The following is a 23,019-nucleotide window of genomic DNA, read 5'->3' as shown; positions in this document are numbered from 1 at the left end:
GTGTAATAAGAGTTTTAAAGCCCGACAGGAAATCGCTTGAATACCTGGACGTGTCACCTCACAATACCTCTGTGATTTCTTAAGCCATGCTAGTGATCAGATAAGGGAAGGTCCGAATTTATTTAAATAAGTTTATTACATAAAAGAATTATGAACAAACTAGATTTTCGAAAACAATTTTACACGGAACACTTATTTATGACTTTGAACTTTGACTATTAACTAATTTCCATTAAAATTTCTTGTTTCAAAAACTTAGTTAAAAAAAAAACAGTTTTAAAACGACAGACCATAGTACTAGTTATTTTAAAAAAATATATATAATTACATTTTCCGTATCAAGTTAGTTAGGAAAGGTTGCACAACCATGTCTATTAAAATCTTTTTTGTGACCCGGGAAACTGTTTATGCTTTCCTTGTCGGATAAAACAACCGTACGCTTGACAAGATATCGACACTCAATTACGGCTACGTTAGGTTACTGCTTGTTTTGGTCCTTTGTGGTTTATAGATATATCGTGGTTTCTATTCAGGGAGGATGTCAAAATGGCCGCATGCGGAGAATTGATACTCTAAATTTAAAATCGATGGTGATCTCTTATCTAGCAGAATAAAACTTTAATATTTATGAATTTGTGCTTTTTTATACATTAAGAACATAATATCAATTTTTCATTTTTTTGCGAAGTTTCCCTTTAAATGATATTTAAACTTAATTTTTTGTCTGATTTTCATGAAAATTTTACCAGTAATCTCTGTAATATTTAAAAATCTTATTATACAACATGTATTTCTCATAATATTTGAATTTTGATATTGAAGAATTGCTGATTTACAAATGTAGTAATTACCAACTTTAATATTGACTTCACAACATTACTCTATACATATAGTAACTAAAGTTACTTCCAACAAAAAAGTAAATTTTAAACATATTCTTACTTGTGACCCCAACTCTGAAAGCAGGTGTAGTAACTGTTTGACTTCTGGCTTCTGGTTCCTTGAAAGGGAAGGATTTTTTTTAAACGTGTTACTTATGTTAATACTTAAAATGTATGGTTTCTTATATCAAATAAGTATTTGTGGTTTCATATGTCAAGTAAGGTTGTCCTTTTCAATATATCAAATATTGGTTTTATCTTTCTTTAAATTTTGCTGATACATATAAATGTATCAGAAAATCATCTAGATTTCATAGCTTTATTTGTTTTTGTCTTGTCTGGGTGTGCCTGTATGAATGTAATACTTGACATTTGACCTTAATGATCATATAATGTCATTGGTATTAAGCTTAACACTAACAGCTTTGTGGAACTTTAGACTGAAGAGGATTACAGTTTATTTAGTGTCCAGTATTGAATTTTCATCTGCCTCAATTTATACCTGGCAAAATGCCTGATATTGCCTTACATTATCCCATTTCTCTGACGTCAGTCTATTGTTCTAGCTGTAGATTTTTTTTTCAAGAATCAACTGACCACTTTTAACTTAAGTAATCTTATAATTTAACTTGCAAACTTTTTACCTCTTAAAAATAAATTTCACATTTAGGGTTTTCGGTCCATTCATAATAATACCACTTGACTTGACCACGACTGTTGACATACAATATTAGATGATTATACTGTAATTGAAAGAGCTTAATTGATAATTCTTGTCCACTGTATTACAGTCTCATTGAGCTTCTTTCATTTATCATGTTTATGAAATACATATTATGTCTTTTTTGCCATTTTGTTGTTTTCATTGGTGTGTTGATTTATTTTATTGTGGGCATTATTTGTTAAAATAAGGAACATTGAAAAGATTGTCATATGGTGAAAATAAAAATACAATCATTTTATTTTCTGTTATTAAAAAATGTATATCTCTAGCAAAAAAATAATCACAAACTTTTTGAAAAAGAACAGAAACCTTGTCGGTAGTAAAAATTATGTCATATTTTATCATGTTTATATAAGTCTTTAAGTTTTTCTTTTTTAGGAGATATGGGTGTTAATGGCAGATCTTTTTTTTTGTCTCTGTTAAATTTATTCACAACTTTTATACACTTTAGACATTTTAGAGATATTGTATAGACACCTGTTTATTATTGCTATGTATTATTTATTTATAAGAGTATATGTTGCCCTCTAGATATCAATTGAATATTTTTTGGTCTTTGGGTTGATGTCTCATTGGGTATATATATCTATGGAATATTTTTGTGGTTGGGTTGCTGTCTCATTGGGTATATAAATATTTATGGAATATTTTTGTCGTTAGGTTGCTGTCTCATTGGGTATACTCCACATCTTTTATTCCTCTGTGTATTGGAGATATGCTTATGATTTGTATTTTTGATTATCTATTGTTGAAGAAGCTTCACAGTATAATCAGATAACCCATTGTTTTGCTTTTCACAGCTAGATGAACAAACTGTAATGACATGATAACTTTTGATGTCAGTGCCATGTCAGTTGTTTTAGACACATTTTCCTGTCTAGAATCTTAGCTTTAATGGATGATATCCTGGTTAACACCTCCAATCAATAGTTCTCTTGTTAATTTGTCTATCACAGTGTATTGATTTGTCCTGGCCTGCATGCTATTGTTACAGTTCACTATTCCCTGCAGATGGCTTTTAATAAGTTCTCATATTTGTTATTGTTCTCTTGTTTCTCTGTTCTCTTCAATGTTTACACATTTATTAGAGTATTGGAATGAGGTTTAGATATCAGTCAAAACCCTGTAGCTGTTTTATTGATTCATTATTGTTTACATTGATATTATTTTTATATTGCAGTTGTCATAGAAATAATTTTTATCTAAAAATTATGCCAACAGTTACATGGAATAAAATTATATAGTAGTTTTGAATTTAATAACCTTTATAAATAAGTTTATTCAAAAGAACAGTAAGTGGCATATGATTGACAGTTCTCAAATGTGCACTGCAACATTTATGTTTTTGCTAAAGCAGACATTATTTGAAAAAATTAGTTTTTCATAACACTTAAATTTTTCATTTATGCTAGGCTATTTGAAATTGTGAGAGAGCTTTATTTTGTCTGTTTATATGTTACATAACTTGTCACTGTTTTCACATATCGTTTATATGATGAAGAAATATGTTTTATTTGTAAAATATTTTGTTAAATTATTAGACCCCGAAATTAAAGTAACAGAAAGTTTGTTGATATGGTATTTTTTTGTCAGTTGTAGAAAATTAATACCAAAAATAAAATTATAATTGTTTGATGTTGCCTACCTACCCAACTTAAACATGTTAAAAGCAGCCTACCCCAAAAAAATTATGACACAAATTGTATCAATTTATTTTTTATACAACCGCAAAAAATTTGTGTTCGTATAATGCTATCATGTTGTTGTCGTCGTCGTCCCAAGACACATTTGGTTTCCGGACAATAACTTTAGTTTAAGTGAATGGATCTCTATGAAATTTTACCAGAAGGTTCAATACCACAAAAGGAAGGTTGGGATTGATTTTAGGGGTTATGGTACCAACAGTCATGACAGTTTAGGAATTAGGGGCCAAAAACAAGCATTTTTGTAGTTTCCTGACAATAACTTGTGTGTAAATGTATGGATCTCTCTGAAATTGTACCACAAGGTTCCATATCACTAAGGGAAGGCTGGGATTGAGTTTGGGGGTAATTGCCCTAAATGTTCAGGAATTAGGGGCCAAAACAAGCATTTTTCTAGTTTCAAGACAATAACTTATGTTTAAATGTATGGATCGCTCTAAAATTGTACTACAAGGTTCCATACCACAAAGGGAAGGCTGGGAATGAGTTTGGGGGTAATTGCCCCTAACGTTTGGAAACTAGGGGCAGACAATTACTTGTGTTAAAGTGTATGGAACTCTCTGAAATTGTACTTTTTTCCTGAAAAGAAAATAATCTTCCAAATTTCAAATAAAATGGGGGGGAGGGGGGGTTCATATTATTTTACTTCAAAATTTTTGAAATTTCAAATTTGTTGAAAAAGATTTTTTTTTTTTGGGGGGGGGGGGGGGGGGGGGGTTCATACGTTTTTCTTCAAGATTTTTCAAAAAAAAATTGGGGGGGGGGGAATTTTTAACATCAGCTTCGTCTGAAGACATTTGGTTTCCGGACAATAACTTTAGTATAAGTAAATAGAAATCAATGAAATTTAAACACAAGGTTTAAAACCACAAAAGGAAGGTTGGGATTGATTTTGTGGGTTATGGTCCCAACAGTTTAGGAATAAGGGGCCAAAAGGGGCCCAAATAAGCATTTTTCTAGTTTCCAGACAATAACTTGTGGAACAGTGTATGGATCTCTCTGAAATTATACCACAAGTTTCCATACCACAAAGGGATGGTTAGGATTGGCTTTGGGGGGTTATGGCTCAAACCGTTTAGGAATTAGGGGCAAAAAAGGGGGAAAACAAGGGTTTCCTGGTTAATGGACAATTACTTAAGTATTGGGTCTTTGGATCTCTATGAAATAGATATTGGACCATTAAGCATTATATAAGGGAAAGCATTCGATTGATTCATGATATTTTACAGTATATAGAAGAGAACAGTATTTTGGAATTTTGTTTTTGAGAAAGCTTTGATTCTTCATGTTGGGACTTTTTGCTGTATACAATTTTTCATGCTATTAGTATTACAATTTTTTTCATATGCTGAATCTAACTGTATTTGGTTGTTGGGCCCATTTTCTAATTGGCCCAAATTTTGGTCCTAAGGCTATAAAATTTGTTTTGTTTGATTTAATAAACATTAAATAAAATTTAAAAGATAATAACTACAATGTTATATTTGAATTACCTCCCTTACATTGCTTTTAAATTATGTAAAGTTGTCAGCTAGTTTTAGTATGAATTATCTTTTAGCTGTTTCTAGAAACATCAAATACTGTGATGGAAGTATATAGTGTATATCAAAGGGTTCAGTGGTAATAAATTTTCATATTCAGAATTGTTTTTTGTGATCAATATCATTTGTTTAGGTTTTTTTAGCATTAAGAGTTACCTCCCTTACAATGGTTTTGTTATAAAGAAATGTTATATTGTCTTGAGGTGATTAGCTGTCAATTTATTTTTAGAAGTTACTACAAAATGTATTAAATGCTGATGAAGGTATATTAATTTTAGCCATGATTATGTATGTCATTTTCTATTTCAATACTTTTATGATGTATTTAAATGGGTTGTTATGGTTGCAAACTCCATTGGAAATTTGAATTGAGATTATGACCATATCTTGAGGGAAAGAATTTTTTTTAGGAAAAGGGGGGGGGGAGGTTAAAAAAATTAAATGTGGGGGGGGTAAAAAAATTGGAGGGGGATGGGGACAATTTTTTATCAAGATTTCAGAAATTAAAAAGAAAATTTCTTCAAAAAAAATTTTTTTTGACAAAAAATGGGGGGGGGGGGTAAACATATCGTATTGTATATCGTCTGAAAACAGATTTACAAAGTATTGCGCAACAGCACAGTGTATTGCACAAAAGCAAGAAATTGAATATAAATTCAAATCATATAACCAATTCTAAGTTCTTTGACTACAGTTATTCTGTGTCAGAAACCTATTATGTGTCAAATATTTAATTACAATCCAAATTCAGACCTGTATCAAGCACGAATATTGTGTCCATTTTTGCCCCAACTGTTCAGGGTTGGACCTCTGCAGTCATATCCAGCTGCACTTGGCGAAGCAATTTATTAGAAGTTGTTTTTGTGCTCCAATATTATTTTAAAATTAAATTAAAAATCCCTACCTACCTACCCAACCCTACAAGGCATGGGCAGGCAACATCAAACAAAGAATTTGTTAAGGGTGGCCTAATTTGTATTGTCAAAACATAAACATAAGGCCTGGAGAATATGTCAATGTTTCTGTGAACATTGAATTTTTGTGGATCTGCAGGCTACATGTCAACAACACAATAAAATCTTAACACATTTTGAAGAAATAAACTGACTGCCTTTTTAGTTTTTAAAATAGTTTTATTCCCTGGTCCAAATAGTTTCAAAACCACCATTTTTACTGAGAACTTTTCTCTATAGTGTAAAATTCTACAAAGAATTGTCTCGTGTTATCACATCCAATGGCTGCAATTAACTGGAAGGGGTTCCAATTTAGTTTCACATTGTATTGTCATTTTGATGATTTTCAAAAATGCTTATTAAGTGGACATGACATTAGTTGTTTTTTTTACAAAAGAAAAAATATAACTGGTATAAATACAATGCTTATTTTCAAGAAGATTAAGGCTCAGATATGTTAACTTTTGTAAACCCTGATGAAAAATTATGACAGCTTTGAATTTTTTTAAACTGTCTTTTTTTACTATAAATTTTAGCCAGATTGGTTGTATATCAAAACTTTGGTTAATTCACCATTTGAGAAGAACACATGCCAGTGTTATTATCTCATTTCAAAACTCAAATGAAATTTTGACTTACAAAAAAACGGTTTCAGATATATGAGTTTGCTTTCATTGTGCAGTTTTAAAATAAATTGTCTCCTACAGCCTTCAACAATGAGCAAAACCAGACTACTATACAGCAGAGCAAGCTATAAAATGCCCTGAAATGACAAATGTAAAACAAATAACAAATGGCTCCATTATGTATGTCAAGCTCATAAAAGTTGCTTTCCAGAAGTTGCAATTTTGTCTTTGTAAGTTACATTGCACAGTCTCTGTGTCCTCATTAATGATGTCTGGACCAATCAGAATGTCCAAATCAGTGACGTTCCCAAGATGCAACTCAATTTCTAATTGGTCCATTACACAGTCTTTTGTAAAATTTCAGACAAGTATTTTTGACAGGTTGAGTGGAAGGGGAAATAAAGTTTTGTCATCAATAAGCAATAATGTGCTCATCCATCCAATCCAATGTTTTACATTTATGAATGTCTGAGGTCCATTAAAGATTTAGCATCGTCCAGTTTTCTTTTATGTAATATTCAATGAGTAGATATCGTCACTAACCAATACACATGTAGATTTATAACACATCAATATTTTAACCAGTCAGCATTCCCAAAGCCTTATTTCCTCAAAAGTACTAAAACTTCTGGTACTAAATTATTCTGAATGAATTATTTATTGGTATCCCTTCTGGACCATCTGTTACATAACTAAATATTTCAGTTTTGAGGGTCTGTATACATGTATAACAGAAACATTCTGATCAGCTGATGGGATATGTTAAAGACTATAGAAAGTGTTGATCAAATACCAATGCCAAGTCATCATAAAAAAAATTTTGACCAGTACCAACATTCCTTATCCTACTGCTCCACTTCAGTTATCATTGTTTCAGACCCAAGTGACAACAAACTTGTAATTTGTACGGGTTTCGTTCCATTAATGTTCTAATTAGACCGTACAAATCAAAGGCAAATTTAGGATTATGGAGGCGGGATGCAGGGAGTCAGGTCCTTCCTTATGGAGCTACATATATGGTTAATGCATAGGTTTTTTACAACTCCAACATCTTAATTTGTCTTACCAGGGGCCCCCTTTTTTCTCGAAATCCTGGATCTGCACTTGCAAATGATGTTCAGAGTTCATCTTTATATGTCTTTTTTTTAAAAAATGAAATCATACATATTGGATGCAGTCTATTTGAAAATTACATTTATAATTTTTGCCTACCGTGTCTAGCATCGTTCACTTTGGGATGTACCAGTTTTTTTGGCTACCATAAAAGGAAATTTACAAAATTATGGATTCAGGATCCTGAGTAACATGAAAAACCATACCTTTTTTTTCACCGATCCTATGACAGTGCCTGAAACATATAAGACTAAGTACAATATCTAATATATGTGTACATGTATTTGTATTTGTACATGTATATACTCAATAAAGTACAATCTTCCTTTCATTTATAATTTATTATCAGAAACAAATGATCAAGAAATTGGCTTGTCATTAATGGTGTCAAAAAACTATAGGTGAAAAAATAAAATTATATATAATTCGCCTTCCAGTTGTATGTACCCACATTATCGGTTCAATAACTGACAACAACATGTATCATATTTATTATTTATCTGGTACAATCATGACAGGTGAAGAATGTAGAAGGTAAAAAATTGAAATATTCTTTATTTTTAGGATGCAGATGTTTTTGAAATAACAGACTTTACAACCGCCTCAGATTGGGAAAGGTAAAATATGGATTGTTATTGTTATAGAAGTAATGAATAAAATAAGAAGATCTGTAAAAGTATTTCAGTTACGTAAATGAAATTTGTTAAGTAATATTGTGAAAACAGTATTATTCTATTACCTTTGGAGTTGAGAGTTATATATGGTTGATTTACTTACATGATTAACCGATTGAAAATCTATATTATATAATTCTCAAATTCATAACATTGTTTTATTAATATTTATCCATTTCTTCATTTTGTATGCCCCTTGAAATATTCTATAAGCTGCATCAAGATACCACGGTATTACGGAGTTATTTTCTTGCAGTTAAGATATATGAATATAAAAATAAGGAGATATGGTATGATTGTCAATGAGACATCCATATATTATACATTGTGTACATCATGTACATTGTAATTTCTAAATGGACTGCATATATAGTTGATAGTATTTGAAACAAAAGACATGGTGCAAAAATGTTCATAAAATGTGTTGGGGAAGGCATGAAAATTTAGGGAAGGTAAGGCAGGAAACGCAACTATAATTTTTTGGCCTGATTTCATGAAAAATGCATGCAATTTCAATTGTTTTCAGAATTGCTAATATACAGAAAATCTGAAAACCAATCAAATAATTGACCACAATGTTTGTCTTTCTGTACAATACCTATCATATTCATATTTACAAGATTCTTGCTTGTAATTTTTATTTCCAATTTGTAAATAATTAGATTCTTAATCCTTACATGCCTTATCTAATTTAATGAATTTGATAAAAAAAAAAAATCCAATTTTCAATCTTTAAATCTTGTGGAATTTTCATAATAGTTGAAAAAAAATTAGATTTAAGAGAGTTACTGCATATACCAAGCGATGATATTTGCTGCAATATTCATGTGATTCTGTAATGCTTAATTTGAATACCAAATAAGGCCTTTAACCTATTTATTGTTTCAGTAAGATTCCAGTGGTTATAGAGAACATAGATCTTAGCATACAAAAATGTGGGGAATCTAATTTATATCAATACATCAGTTAGATCAATCAATATTTTTTGTAATATTGTAGTCACCAAGTAAATAAAAATTTTATTTCTTCAATACATACAAATTCCTCATATGTTTATTTATTTTTCTTCATATTGAAATGAAATTTAGCATTTAACAAAGTGAAAAATTTTTTTTTTTGAAAAACAGCCTGAAAATATTCATTATTGGGTATATATACTTGAATGGAGCCGAGTAATGAAACAAGACTTTCAACTACCATGTATATTGTCATGGTGTTGAACTGCCTAATATTACTAAATGCTTTTTGTCTTTGTTAGATTTATAGCCAGACTTGAAGAAGTTTTACATGAATGGAAATTAGTGAATAATAAACCCAAGCCACCTGCTGCTAAGGTAAGTTCTTTGTTTATGTTTTATAGATCAATAGACCATATTTATAATAAACTATAATTATGAGAGACAGCTTTTTCAAATGAAGGGTCATACAGGATGTAAAGCTCAAATCATATGTCTAATTGGAAACTATCAAGATAATAGTCCAATCATCCTAATATCATTACAGCAAAATTGGTGCTAAACTGTCAAATGGCTCAGACCCTTATATATATCTTTAAGTTTGATCAACTATTTAACTCAACAAATATTGTAATATTAGAAAATTTTATATCAAAATTATAAATGTGAAAGTCAGTCCTCCAAGTGAATATCATTCTATTGTTCACACATGCATGTAAAAATTGTACCTTATAGTTATGGTTAATGTTCTCCATAACCTAGTTTCATGAGAAAATAAAGTCAGTCAGTCAGTCATGAAATTGAACCTTTACTAATCCTGACCACTTGATAATCTTACAACTGGTGTAATAAAATGTTACACAATTCTTTTGGATTTTTATCTGTTTCATTCAAACTAAATGTATGACCCAAACAAGACCTGATTATATAAGTTTCCCTGCAGCTAGTAAGGATTTGTGATTACTTCATATTTAACATTCATTAACTAAGGATTAAATAAAAGTTTTATGTAGACAAGTTAGGAAGAATTCAAAGAACTTTTCAAAGATCTTCCATCACCAACAAACACCATTTCTAAATTGAAAAAGTTCTAATCAGCAAAAAGTTCTATCACATGTAGTCATAATGGCCTTTATTTACTTTAGCGAACCCTATACTTGAGGGTTAGGGTTATATTATGATTTGTTTTAGGGTAGAATTGGTACTAGTGTAGGGTTAGGTTTAGAGAAATGGCAAGTTACGTATAACCATATATGGGCAGGTACCATGAAGTAAATGAAGGCTGTTATAATGCTACATCAAAAAATTGTGTTAATTATCAAACATGACTTATCATTATAGATATTTTTAGGATGAATTTACTACTGGGGAATGGTTGGAAAAGACAGATGACATATGTTTTGCTGATTTTAAGTTTCTTATAACATATCACTATTTAAATGTATCTGGTAGCAAGTCAGAGTCACTAGATAGACAAAGTCCTGACAATGATGTGGAGGAAGAGGAGAAAAAAGAAGGTAAATAACAATAATAAGAATGTGTTTTGTTGACTATCAGGGGCTCCCGAGGAGCAGTTACAGCACATACATTATTCAGGACATTGTCAATGAAAATTTGTCTTATATTTGTATGGCTTTTTTTTTTTAAGTTTTTGATTCTATTAAGTATTCAATGATCATGACATCAGTTTACAAATTTTGTCTGCAAAAGTTGTTCGAAATGAAATATTTATTATTTAGAAAATAATTTCTGAATTTACAGTACCTTCTCTGTGGTAGGACATTCTGGTACTCGGTCAAGTAAGAGCAACTAAAAGATGTAAAATCAAGCTTACAAGATATATTTAAATAATTTAGAAGGGTGTCTTTCTGCAATTTGATCTTATTAAATGCTTCAGGTTGATTTATAGTACTAGTTTCAGAATTTTTGTGATGTTTTATTATCTAGAAAGTTTGTGACAGGATATATGTCGCAAATTAAAACACTTGCATTTTAAATTTTATAAGCATTATTTATATGCAGCATTTCCTGAAATCATAATAATTAAGCACACATTTTTGTCCATTCTTTGTCAAACCCCAAAATGCACACAATCTTTTTTGAAATTTACAGTCCTGGTATTTGTTTCCTATTATAGATGAGACGCCAACAGTTCTAACAGATCTAATGAGTACAGATAATGACTTCCCATCAAAGGCACATTGTCTTGTCAGACTGTAGGTATTCTAAGAGTATATATTGTAAACAAACTAATTTTCGTGAATTTCATGGAAGAAAAATAAAGCAAATATAAATCGTCTCGAATATGTACAACATGAATAATTCTTGATGTAAATACAGTAACAATATTAGAAAATCATGGAAAATGAATCGTGCCAAGTTAACTAGATACAGCTTAACCCAAATTTAGTATTCGTGAAAATAAGTTGGTTTATAGTATATGATACTTTATGTCTTATTCCGAAATACTGTGTTTCAACCATGTGGGAGACAAATGAATAAGTAATTTATCACTAAAAGAAGAATAAGCCATGAAAATTTTAATCAACTACTTGTGTGGTGACAGTATCTACATGTTTTCAGACATCATTTGTTTTAAAAAAAAACTTATATGGATGATCTAGATATTCGTCAACAGACCAAAGAAAACACATATCAATGATAAATTATTAATATAACAATAAGTAGATGTGGTATGATTGCCAATAAGACAACTTTCCACCAAAGTTCAAGTGATATGGATTTAAAAGTTCCTGATATGACAAAATGATAAATACAATTCAAGTGAGAAACCCAAGGCCTGAGTTATGTCTTAAAGATGCTACACATTATGACATGACAAAACTGTGTTTGGAAATATCAAGTTATAAGCAATTAAACATAAGTACATATTAAAATAAGAAAACCAGAATACTGTAAACCAAGTAATTTCTGCAAGCAGGATTTCTCCTGGATTAATTTTCTATTTCACCACCTCTTTGCCAAAACAATATTTTTTTCGCCACTTTCAATTTTTTTTTGCCAACTAACATAAATATATTTTTTGTTTAAAATTTTCTTAATTGTCTTGCTAACAAATAAAGAAATCAGTTTGCAGCATTTTTGTCTAATATTTTATAATTCTACATATCTATTTTTTAATCTACATTGTAAAAAATAAGCACTCAATAATAACAAACATTTACTTTATCAAAGGTACTGTAAAATTGCATTTTAAATCATGAAATTATCGTATTCGACTTCTGGGAACACGGGATTCATTTTCAATAAATTTATCTGACACTTCCATCTATAGTTGAAGGATACCGACTAAAGTCAGAGATTTTTCTTACTTTTGGACATTTGTCTTCATAACATTTTAATTTCTGGACCATCATCATTAAGAGACATAGTTGGGACGTAAAACTATGTGACATGTGACACAATTTAACCACACAATTTCATTAAACAATTCAATCAATACCTTTATTAATTAGTCCATTGTTGTTGATAGCTATAAAATGCAATCAGCTAATTATTGATTTTCAGTCATAATCGTAACACGTGATAAGTTCAAGGTGAATTTGAATATTTGTCTTATGAGGGGGAAAGTCTGAGAAACCTGAAAAAAACCAAGATGGACAAAGTCCAACCATTATATTTCTTTCGCCAATAATGAATTTTAATCGCCACAATTTTTATTTTCTCGCAAAATGCAAAATGTCGGCCGCCAGCGGAAACCCTGTCTGCAAGCCAATTATTTTCACAACTTGAAAATACATCATTAATACTAATCATCAGGAAAATGTCTAAAGTTTGCTATTTTCTTACAAGAATACATTTATAACAATGTTTATATGAAATTGCAAAAATAAATTGCTGAGAAGTTGTCTTTCAATAGCTAAATGTGAAAAAAGTATTCACGAAAATAAGTTTACAGTATGTGATAAATTATTTTACAGGTATGGTTTACAAGAATTTATAGTAATTACACCAGCAGATAGGAACAAGGCAATAGACAGCGAGAGTAGAGCTAAAGTTTTACTCAGTTCTGTATCAGTGGCACTAACCAATTCATCAAGGTAGTTAGCTAAAGTTTTACTCAGTTCTGTGTCAGTGGCACTAACCAATTCATCAAGGTAGTTAGCTAAAGTCTTACTCAGTTCTGTGTCTGTAGCACTAACCAATTCATCAAGGTAGTTAGCTAAAGTTTTACTCAGTTCTGTATCAGTGGCACTAACCAATTCATCAAGGTAGTTAGCTAAAGTCTTACTCAGTTCTGTGTCTGTAGCACTAATTCATCAAGGTAGTTAGCTAAAGTTTTACTCAGTTCTGTGTCAGTTGCACTAACCAATTCATCAAGGTAGTTCACTTAAGTCTTACTCAGTTCTGTGTCAGTTGCACTAACCAATTCATCAAGGTAGTTAGCTAAAGTTTTACTCAGTTCTGTGTCAGTTGCACTAACCAATTCATCAGGGTAGTTAGCTAAAGTTTTACTCAGTTCTGTGTCTGTAGCACTAACCAATTCATCAAGGTAGTTAGCTAAAGTTTTACTCAGTTCTGTGTCAGTTGCACTAACCAATTCATCAAGGTAGTTAGCTAAAGTTTTACTCAGTTCTGTGTCAGTGGCACTAACCAATTCTTCAAGGTAGTTTTTTTGGGGTTTTTTCTCAGCAAAACCATATATCACAACCATTTGACATATAATGATTTCAATACAGTGCGATGTTGGCCTCTGCCCATCATTAGGTTTATGGTGACTTGTACAAGTTAAATGTTTTACATGTTTTTTGGGGTTGCTGTGTCTTCCAATTACACATTTAGTAAATGATTCTATAAAGTTTAGAAAAGAAATTATTTTGTTACTTATATTTCATTTTAAATACCAATGGTCTTCAAGAATATACATTAAAAGGATAACAGGAGTTACCACAAAAAAAGGACAATATAACAGACCACACTGTTTTTCTGTTCATCATTTAAATACCAGTGCATTATTTATTATTCAGGAAAATAAGCCATAGAGAGCTAGATGTATTATGGGTAGATGTTTACTTTCACTTTCTACTTTCAGTTCAATACCTGTGTTTATACAGATACAACAGCCCTGGAGACAGATGTATTGTGGGACCAGTGTTATGTCTGAGATGTCTGTAGAGTTTGATGTCATACATTTGGCTCGTATACCACAACAGTATTCGCATCTAGCTGGTCTTCTTGATGTCTTTAAGTCAAAACTGGTTGGTAAAATAAAAAAAATAAACACAATTAAATCATCATTCCGGATACTGTATACTCAACTTCTTCAGACCAACCCATGAAGAGCCTGGATTTTCGTGGTCACTAAACAACAAAATATATTATTTCTTTTATACATGTGGCTTTTTAAGGTTCAAAGTGAAACATTTTGTAACCAGAAAAAAATGAAACAGTTCTTAATGATGTTATATTACAAAAGATATCTTAACCATAGACTTTTTATTCTCAAAAAGATCAAAATCTGTGAATATTTTTGCCTTAAATCAAAATATACTATTGATAAACTCATTATATTGGAATTGTTTTAGGCAACACAAGCGACACCTAGACCAACTGTAGACGTAGCTGTCAGATTTTCCTATCAGCTCCAGGAGTGGGTTAACTCCCCTTGGCCACAGGAACCACCAGGTATGTTTTTCAAAGTCAGACCATAGGAACCATAATTTGAATACTACAGCTGATGTAGATTTTTATCATTTCTACAATTTCTCATCCTTTGACATCTTTGTTAGAAAAAGACTATAACACTAATTTATAAAACTGTTCAAAACAAACCTTATTCATCGTTATATTGATAATTATGAACTAAAAGAGACATATCTCATCTAAACCAATGATACATTCTATTATAATAAGAAACTCAACTGAATTATTACTCAAATAGTGCTCTACCATCTTTCATTACATTATAAAAAACTTTTTATTTCTGTGTTAATAGAAGGCCCCAGTGGTAAGTCATGCATGAAGAACTAATTGAATTGTTGATGATCACATGTCCAAAAAGCTTAAATAACAAAATGTTCACTATGGCTGAAAATCATGTCTTATCAAAAGTATTTGCATGGTGTCCTTGAAAAAAACTTTAAGTTTTGTCATTCAATTTAGATCAAGATTTTACCAGTTTTCTGTAGTTATCAGTTTTATGCAACAGTTTTGAATTAATATAACACATATTCATAAAATATTCTTGATATTGTTTGCGTCGGTTTTTATACGCCCGTTTACGGGACGTATTATGGTATACCGTTGTCCGTCCGTCCGTCTTCAACATGTCGGACATTAATTCAAAAACTCTTAAACCAATATGCATGAAACTTTGGTGAATTGTTTATATCTATTGACGTGAGCTCCCTTTCATTTTTTATAAATTTCAGATTTACCATTTCCCAGTTTTGGGATTTTATTCATTAAAAATGGGGGGATTTTCCAGTTTTCAGACAATAACTCAAAAAGTATTTCACCAATTTGCATGAAACTTTTGTTAATTGTTCATATCTATTGACGTGAGCTCCCTTTCGTTTTTTATAAATTTCGGATTTACCGTTTCCGAGTTTTGGGGTTTTATTCATTAAAAAAGGGGGGATTTTCCAGTTTTCAGACAATAACTCAAAAACAGTTTCACCAATTTGCAAGAAACTAGTATTGCGCAACAGCACAGTGTATTGCACAACAGCAAGAAATCTTTCATATAACCAATTTCAAGTTCTTTGACTACATTTATTCAGAAACCTATAATATATCAAATATTTAATTACAATCCAAATTCAGACCTGTATCAAGCTTGAATATTGTGTCCATTTTTGCCCCAACTGTTCAGGGTTGGACCTCTGCGGGCATATCCAGCTGCGCTCAGCGAAGCAGTTTATTAGTGATGAGAGGGAAAGCTTTTTATATCTCGCTTTAGTGTGACATCTAAGATGATAAAGAAATTCATAATGAATATTGCATAATGCAAGGAACATATAAGAAATAAGCTGGTAAATTATAAATTAATTGATCTTTGTTAGGTTTCTAGGAAGTGACTTTTTAAGAGGTCAAGGTTATTAACCGTGGTCTGATTATTTACCATGAAGCCTATGTCAATTTTAATTCCCCATTTCGATTAACACAAACTTTGAATTGATTGATTCTACCACACTTTTACTTGTATGCAAAAAATGTATATTCTATAAGTATAGGAACTTATGCTGCATTAAATTGCGGATTATTTATCTGTTTAGCAAACATTCAGTGTATTATCCTAGCCCAATTTTAGTCTGGTGTCCTGAGGCCCAGGAAGAATTCACTGAATTAATTGTTCATGTGGGGAATATGTAAACAATCTATATAAATATTGAACTTAAGGTAAAATAAAAATTAAAAAGTAAATGTGGTTGCTTATTTTAAATATTTATCAGCTTTTTTTTTAACTGATGTGAATAAGCAAATATATGAAGATTAAATTGATGAACTTATTGATTTGTGAATGTTACATCAGAAAATGATGCTATCTCACAATTCACTGTTTAAATGTTTAACTAAAAATACATGTGTCCATTTCATTGTGTCTCTCCCCCTACTCTACTCTAATGACAGTTTATCTAAAGTATCCAAAAAGATACAGATCAGTCCAAAGGATTTTATTTAAAGGGACCATAACAAAATCAAATTGGATTTCTAAGGCTAATTCTTGCTTTGTTTTGTTACAAATAAAAGGAGAAATGGGGGAATACAAAGATGAGACAACACCCTAACAACAACAAAAGTATGGAAAATATGTTTAGATGTCCACATGCCATATATCAATCTTTACATTCTGACATATTTAGTGCTTCACTTTCATCCTTTTTATCTCTATAAATGGCTGGTACATATAAAAGTCATTTAATTCTGAGATATGGGAGGTCTTTATGGGCTTGTTTTGATATAATCTATATTGTTACAGATTTATCATCTCCTATGGAAGATGTTTTGATATAATCTATATTGTTACAGATTTATCATCTCCTATGGAAGATGTTTTGATATAATCTATATTGTTACAGATTTATCATCTCCTATGGAAGATGTTTTGATATAATCTATATTGTTACAGATTTATCATCTCCTATGGAAGATGTTTTGATATAATCTATATTGTTACAGATTTATCATCTCCTATGGAAGATGTTTTGATATAATCTATATTGTTACAGATTTATCATCTCCTATGGAAGATGTTTTGATATAATCTATATTGTTACAGATTTATCATCTCCTATGGAAGATGTTTTGATATAATCTATATTGTTACAGATTTATCATCTCCTATGGAAGATGTTTTGATATAATCTATATTGTTACAGATTTATCATCTCCTATGGAAGATGTTTTGATATAATCTATATTGTTACAGATTTATCATCTCCTATGGAAGATGTTTTGATATAATCTATATTGTTACAGATTTATCATCTCCTATGGAAGATGTTTTGATATAATCTATATTGTTACAGATTTATCATCTCCTATGGAAGATGTTTTGATATAATCTATATTGTTACAGATTTATCATCTCCTATGGAAGATGTTTTGATATAATCTATATTGTTACAGATTTATCATCTCCTATGGAAGATGTTTTGATATAATCTATATTGTTACAGATTTATCATCTCCTATGGAAGATGTTTTGATATAATCTATATTGTTACAGATTTATCATCTCCTATGGAAGATGTTTTGATATAATCTATATTGTTACAGATTTATCATCTCCTATGGAAGATGAAATTGGTTGTTCTTCTTTCGGTTGTCTTCCCTTTGGTGCAATTGAGGATCCTATCAGGTAAATATGTAGTACATTAATTACATACATAAGCTTTTTACAAGCATATGTAATACATTTAAAAGCAATTTCTTGTTAACTTCAAATAATGGTAAGTCACTAAGATTTAGAAATAATGATAAATGTTAAATGGGACTATTATGACCTCCATACAGCTGCAGTAATCCCAAAATAAAACAATGATTTGAATCGGCGAGACCTTTAATCAAGGTCACTACATCTTTTGTCGAGAGTAATATTTGCCTAGCTAAAATTTAAGAACAAAGCTACTAAAATTTCAGTACTAAGCTATTGCCTATCATTTTAGTACTAAGCTATTGCCTAAGATTTCAGTACTAAGCTATTGCCTAAGATTTCAGTACTAAGCTATTGCCTAAGATTTCAGTACTAAGCTATTGTCTAAGATTTCAGTACTAAGCTATTAACTAAGATTTCAGTACTAAGCTATTGCCTAAGATTTCAGTACTAAGCTATTGCCTAAGATTTCAGTCCTAAGCTATTGCCTAAGATTTCAGTACTAAGCTATTGCCTAAGATTTCAGTACTAAGCTATTGCCTAAGATTTCAGTACTAAGCTATTGCCTAAGATTTCAGTACTAAGCTATTGCCTAAGATTTCAGTACTAAGCTATTAACTAAGATTTCAGTACTAAGCTATTGCCTAAGATTTCAGTACTAAGCTATTGCCTAAGATTTCAGTACTAAGCTATTGCCTAAGATTTCAGTACTAAGCTATTGCCTATCATTTTAGTACTAAGCTATTGCCTAAGATTTTGCCTAACTAAGATTTTAGTATAAGTATTTGCCTAACTAATTAGCTTTAAGGAATTTAAGTAAACATGTATAGTACATTAAAATCTACGTTAACATCTGAAACAGGAAAAATATTTGTCATGAAAAAGTAATTAAATGTTTGTTACAAATTAATACTGACTGTTTAGAATAATTTATATTTTTTCAGTGCTCTACAATTGTTTTGTTCCTGGTATAGTCTGTCGGAGGATATGATTGTTGAAAACCAAAATTATAGGTATGTGGTCAAGTGTATTTGTCAGGATACTTTCATTTCACATAGTATGTGTATGATGATAACTTTTGGAAGTGTTTTAGAAGAGGCAAATAACCAGTTTATGTGTGCAAAGATGTATTATGTTTTAAGTACTTAAATAAGAGAACCTCGTGAACAGTATTGAACAATTTATTTTCTCCAACCTTTAAAATTAACATATCTTAAAGCTTAAAGTAATTTAGGGATAATATGGCCCTGTATAATCACTAACAAAAAATAATGATAGAGTTTCACCGTGTCATTTAAGAAATAAACCTAATTTCAGTGAAAAAAAGACAACTTGATACTGTTCAAATCTTACTAACAGTATTTTTAAATGGAAAAAAGGCAACAGAAAAGTTGGGATGTTTTCCATTTTTTGAATTTTCTTTAAGGAATTATAATGAAAAGAATTGTTTAGGAACTGCTTTGAATTTTCTTGCCCTTTAACTTTGGTATTAAGCTACTGTTAAATTTGTTAAAACCAGATTATCTAATGAGAAATGTTATACTTGTAGTGATCTTGATCCACTTCTAGCACCTCAGTGGACAGCAAAAATAAAAAAGACTGAAGATCCACAATGTTTACTAGGTAATGTATTAAAGGAGGTTATTTAATAAGAGTCACTGTTAGGCACTCTTCATTGCAAATAATAGTAAATTTTTCATTCCTTTTAAATTCATGTTAATTTTGTTGATAAATAAATTGGATGATACAGTCTGGGCTTTTCAGTGCAGAAAGCTCACTGTGACATCATAAACTTGTCATAAATTATATACCCGGTATTTGATGGAAATTTGGCATTTAGGTAAACTCTATGTTAAAGAGACATAGGAGCAACAGTCTTTCAAAGAGAGGTATTTTACTCGCAACTTCTTTGTATGACATCTTTTAGGGTAAGGCTGTTACTTGTATCTTAGTGTTCATGGAAAGATCTCAAAATGTGGCAGGTTCATGCTTTTAAGTGAAATGTTAATCATGTAGAGAAAAAAACAGCCTGTGTCATGAAAGTTAGGAATTCTTCAAATCTTTAAAGATAACAAATTGTTAGTGCAAATACCCCTAAATAGAAGTTTTGTTTTGGAGTGCTTTAAGTGTGTACATTTTTTTTGGTGTTAAAAAGGTGAAAAAGAAAAAAATATGAAATTAATACTAATTTTAAGATTCCGAAAACACAAGTTGATAGTAATTTTACGTAGTACTAGTTTATGTTCTTTATTCAGTTCTTGTTTTAAGTTGAATTTGTTTATTTACAGGGACTTATATACACAAGTTTTTAAAGCACTGTTACAGTAAGGAGACGACAAGAGATTTGTTGTGGAACATTTTATCTGAGGAAGTAGAAAATGGTATGATTGAAATAATCATGGGTTATGTTGTGAAGAGTTGGACAATTTATATATACCATCATGTGAAGCACTTATAAAATGCAGTGATTTACCAAAGAATCAATTTTATTGAGTTTATTGTACATGTAATTTCATTTTTAAAAGGAGCATACAGCAGACAAAGGTGTTTTACAAATATCCAAAAAGGTTGTACTTTTGTATAAACAAGTCAAAAGGCTGTAATGCCAAGAAAAGGAGGTCATCGTAAAGCAAACATCTCCTTATTATTATATTATATAAATTTGAACTGTAAAACACCATTTACCTTTCTGGACCCAAAAAAATCAGCTAAATACCAACAAGTATAGCATCTAGAGTCCACAACTGTTGGATTTCTAAAAGATAGAAAGATGTAAGGACAGAATGATGAGTTAAACACTAGATCCCTAGCCACTGATCACAGGGGTATAAAGCATGCGCAAAAATAAAATGCAGTTTGGCTATGGTTATGTCAAAGAATTAATAAATTACTTCAATAGATCTGTACATCTGTGCAAATCCATCTCTAGACTGTAATGTAATGTGAGTTTTTCATGTGATTTTGCTGTTACAGTACTTCCTAATCGTATTTTCATGAAGCTGCAGATCTGTAACTGCAACAAAATATATTTTGTTTCTCCATTTAGCAACCCAACTTTGTTTGTTGTCATTTAGCACCCCTTTTTATATGACCGCAAAAAAATTTGCAGTCGTATATTGGTATCACATCGTCGTCTGAAGACATTTGGTTTCAGGACAATAACTTTAGTAGTAAATGTAAATAGAAAGCTATGAAATTTAAACACAAGGTTTATAACCACAAAAGGAATGTTGGGATTGATTTTGGGGGGAAAAACAAGGGATTCCTGGTTAATGGACAATTAAAAAAAGTACAATGTTATGTTTGGATTACCTCCCTTACACTGCTTTTAAATTATGTATAAAGAAATGTTGTATTGTCTTGAGGTGATTAGCTGTCAGTTTATTTTTAGAAGTTACTATTTAAAAATGCTGATTAAGGAATATTAATTTTAGCCATGATTATGTATGTCATTTTCTATTTTAAGACTTTTATGATGTATTTAAATGGGTAATTATGGTAGCAAACTCCATTGGAAATTTGAATTGAGATTATGACCATATCTTGAGGGAAAGAATTTTTTTTTTTGGAAAAAGGGGGAGGTGAAAAAAAAATGGGGGGGGGGGGGGGGGGGGGGTAAAAAAGAAATTGTGAGGGGGGGGGGGCATTTTTTTCTCATTTTAGATTTCAGAATTTAGAAGAAAATTTCAATTTTTTTTTTTTGCCAAAAAAGGGGGGGGGGGGTTAAATTTTTTTTTTGGGGGGGGGGGGGGTCAATTCGCAACAGCATAGTGTATTGCACAAAAGCAAAAAATTGAATATAAATTCAAATCATATAACCAATTCTTAGTTCTTTGACTACATTATTCTGTGTCAGAAACCTATTATGTGTCAAATATTTAACAATCCAAATTTTGACCTGTATCAAGCGCGAATATTGTGTCCATTTTTGCCCCAACTGTTCAGGGTTGGACCTCTGCGGTCGTATCCAGCTGCGCTAGGCGAAGCAATTTATTAAATGCTGCATGGTCTTATTGGAAATTTTTTATTTTCCAACTATGATTTACTACCTTGATTTTCAGAAATATTCTTCAATACATATGTATATTTGAATTTACTCAAGAGAAGTGGTCTACTTTATTATTGACAATAAATGATTTCAGATGCATCAGCAGATATAAGTCAAGCTTTACACAGACTGACGGAAAACAAAGTTGGTTATAACATTCCATCACTTAGTAATGTTGTATCTAAAGCAGGAAGTAGATTAGCTGTCAAACAGGCAGAGGCACCTATATCTCAAGATACCATTAGTGACATACTGTTGGTAAATATGTATTATTTCTTATGCAGCAAAAATACTGCAATCTGATTGGTTAATTACCCCAGTGTAAATAACACCCCACCCTTGTTCACCCAGGGATAAATAAAATTGTGCCAAAAAATTCAAAAATTAAAAAATTGCCAAAATAAAGAAAAAAAAAAAATGTCAAAAAAAAAAAAAAAAAAAAAAAATAAAATGTCAAAAAAAAAAAATAAAAAATAAATAAATTTGAGGACAAAAAATTTTAAAAAATTAAAATTTTTTTTTTCTTTTTTTCCTGAATTTCCCCAAAATAAAGAAAAAAAAGTATTTGACAATACGCAGCAACATCAACGTTGAAAAAATATTACACTGGAAATTTTTCATCAGCATTTTTCAATTTTACATCCCGGTTTAAAAATGAGTAAAGGAATTGTTCATAAGAAATAAATTTGTTATCTTGGTGTAATCAGGGGTGTACGGAATTTTACACCGTTGTTGAAAATTCATACAACCATTCGGCTGCGCCTCAGGGTGTATGAATTTTCAACAACGGTGTAAAATTCTGTACACCCATGATTACACCAAGATAAGTAATATTATATGGAATTGTGTTGATTGATTATCTTTCATTAATTTTTCATTCAAAAATGAATCAAGCTGCTGATATACTGTCAAACCTTTATATAAAGGTCACCCTCAGGCCAAAACTTTGAATTCAGTTTAA

General features: G+C 30.7%; 1 protein-coding gene across 2 annotated transcripts in view; it reads left to right on the top strand.

Annotated features, from left to right (window-relative positions):
- LOC127714085 (rab3 GTPase-activating protein catalytic subunit-like) overlaps window positions 1-23,019 on the top strand; it is a 55,664-nt gene that overhangs the window by 9,893 nt on the left and 22,752 nt on the right. Inside the window, exons 2-13 of one of the 2 annotated variants that reach the window (XM_052220037.1) lie at window positions 8,106-8,158; window positions 9,474-9,549; window positions 10,523-10,688; window positions 11,309-11,387; window positions 13,113-13,232; window positions 14,225-14,390; window positions 14,718-14,817; window positions 17,914-17,995; window positions 18,955-19,023; window positions 19,560-19,633; window positions 20,299-20,391; window positions 22,153-22,316. In XM_052220037.1, coding sequence (XP_052075997.1) covers window positions 8,106-8,158; window positions 9,474-9,549; window positions 10,523-10,688; window positions 11,309-11,387; window positions 13,113-13,232; window positions 14,225-14,390; window positions 14,718-14,817; window positions 17,914-17,995; window positions 18,955-19,023; window positions 19,560-19,633; window positions 20,299-20,391; window positions 22,153-22,316 — 1,242 coding nt within the window. Of the gene's footprint in view, window positions 1-8,037; window positions 8,076-8,105; window positions 8,159-9,473; window positions 9,550-10,522; window positions 10,689-11,308; window positions 11,388-13,112; window positions 13,233-14,224; window positions 14,391-14,717; window positions 14,818-17,913; window positions 17,996-18,954; window positions 19,024-19,559; window positions 19,634-20,298; window positions 20,392-22,152; window positions 22,317-23,019 lie in introns of those variants that run through there. The other variant, XM_052220038.1, reaches the window with a different exon arrangement.

Source organism: Mytilus californianus, unplaced genomic scaffold (assembly GCF_021869535.1).
Source record: "Mytilus californianus isolate M0D057914Y unplaced genomic scaffold, xbMytCali1.0.p SCAF_9, whole genome shotgun sequence".
Classification (NCBI taxonomy): domain Eukaryota; kingdom Metazoa; phylum Mollusca; class Bivalvia; order Mytilida; family Mytilidae; genus Mytilus; species Mytilus californianus.
The sequence above is the reverse complement of the archived record's forward strand: the minus strand, read 5'-3'. Positions and strand labels throughout refer to the sequence as shown.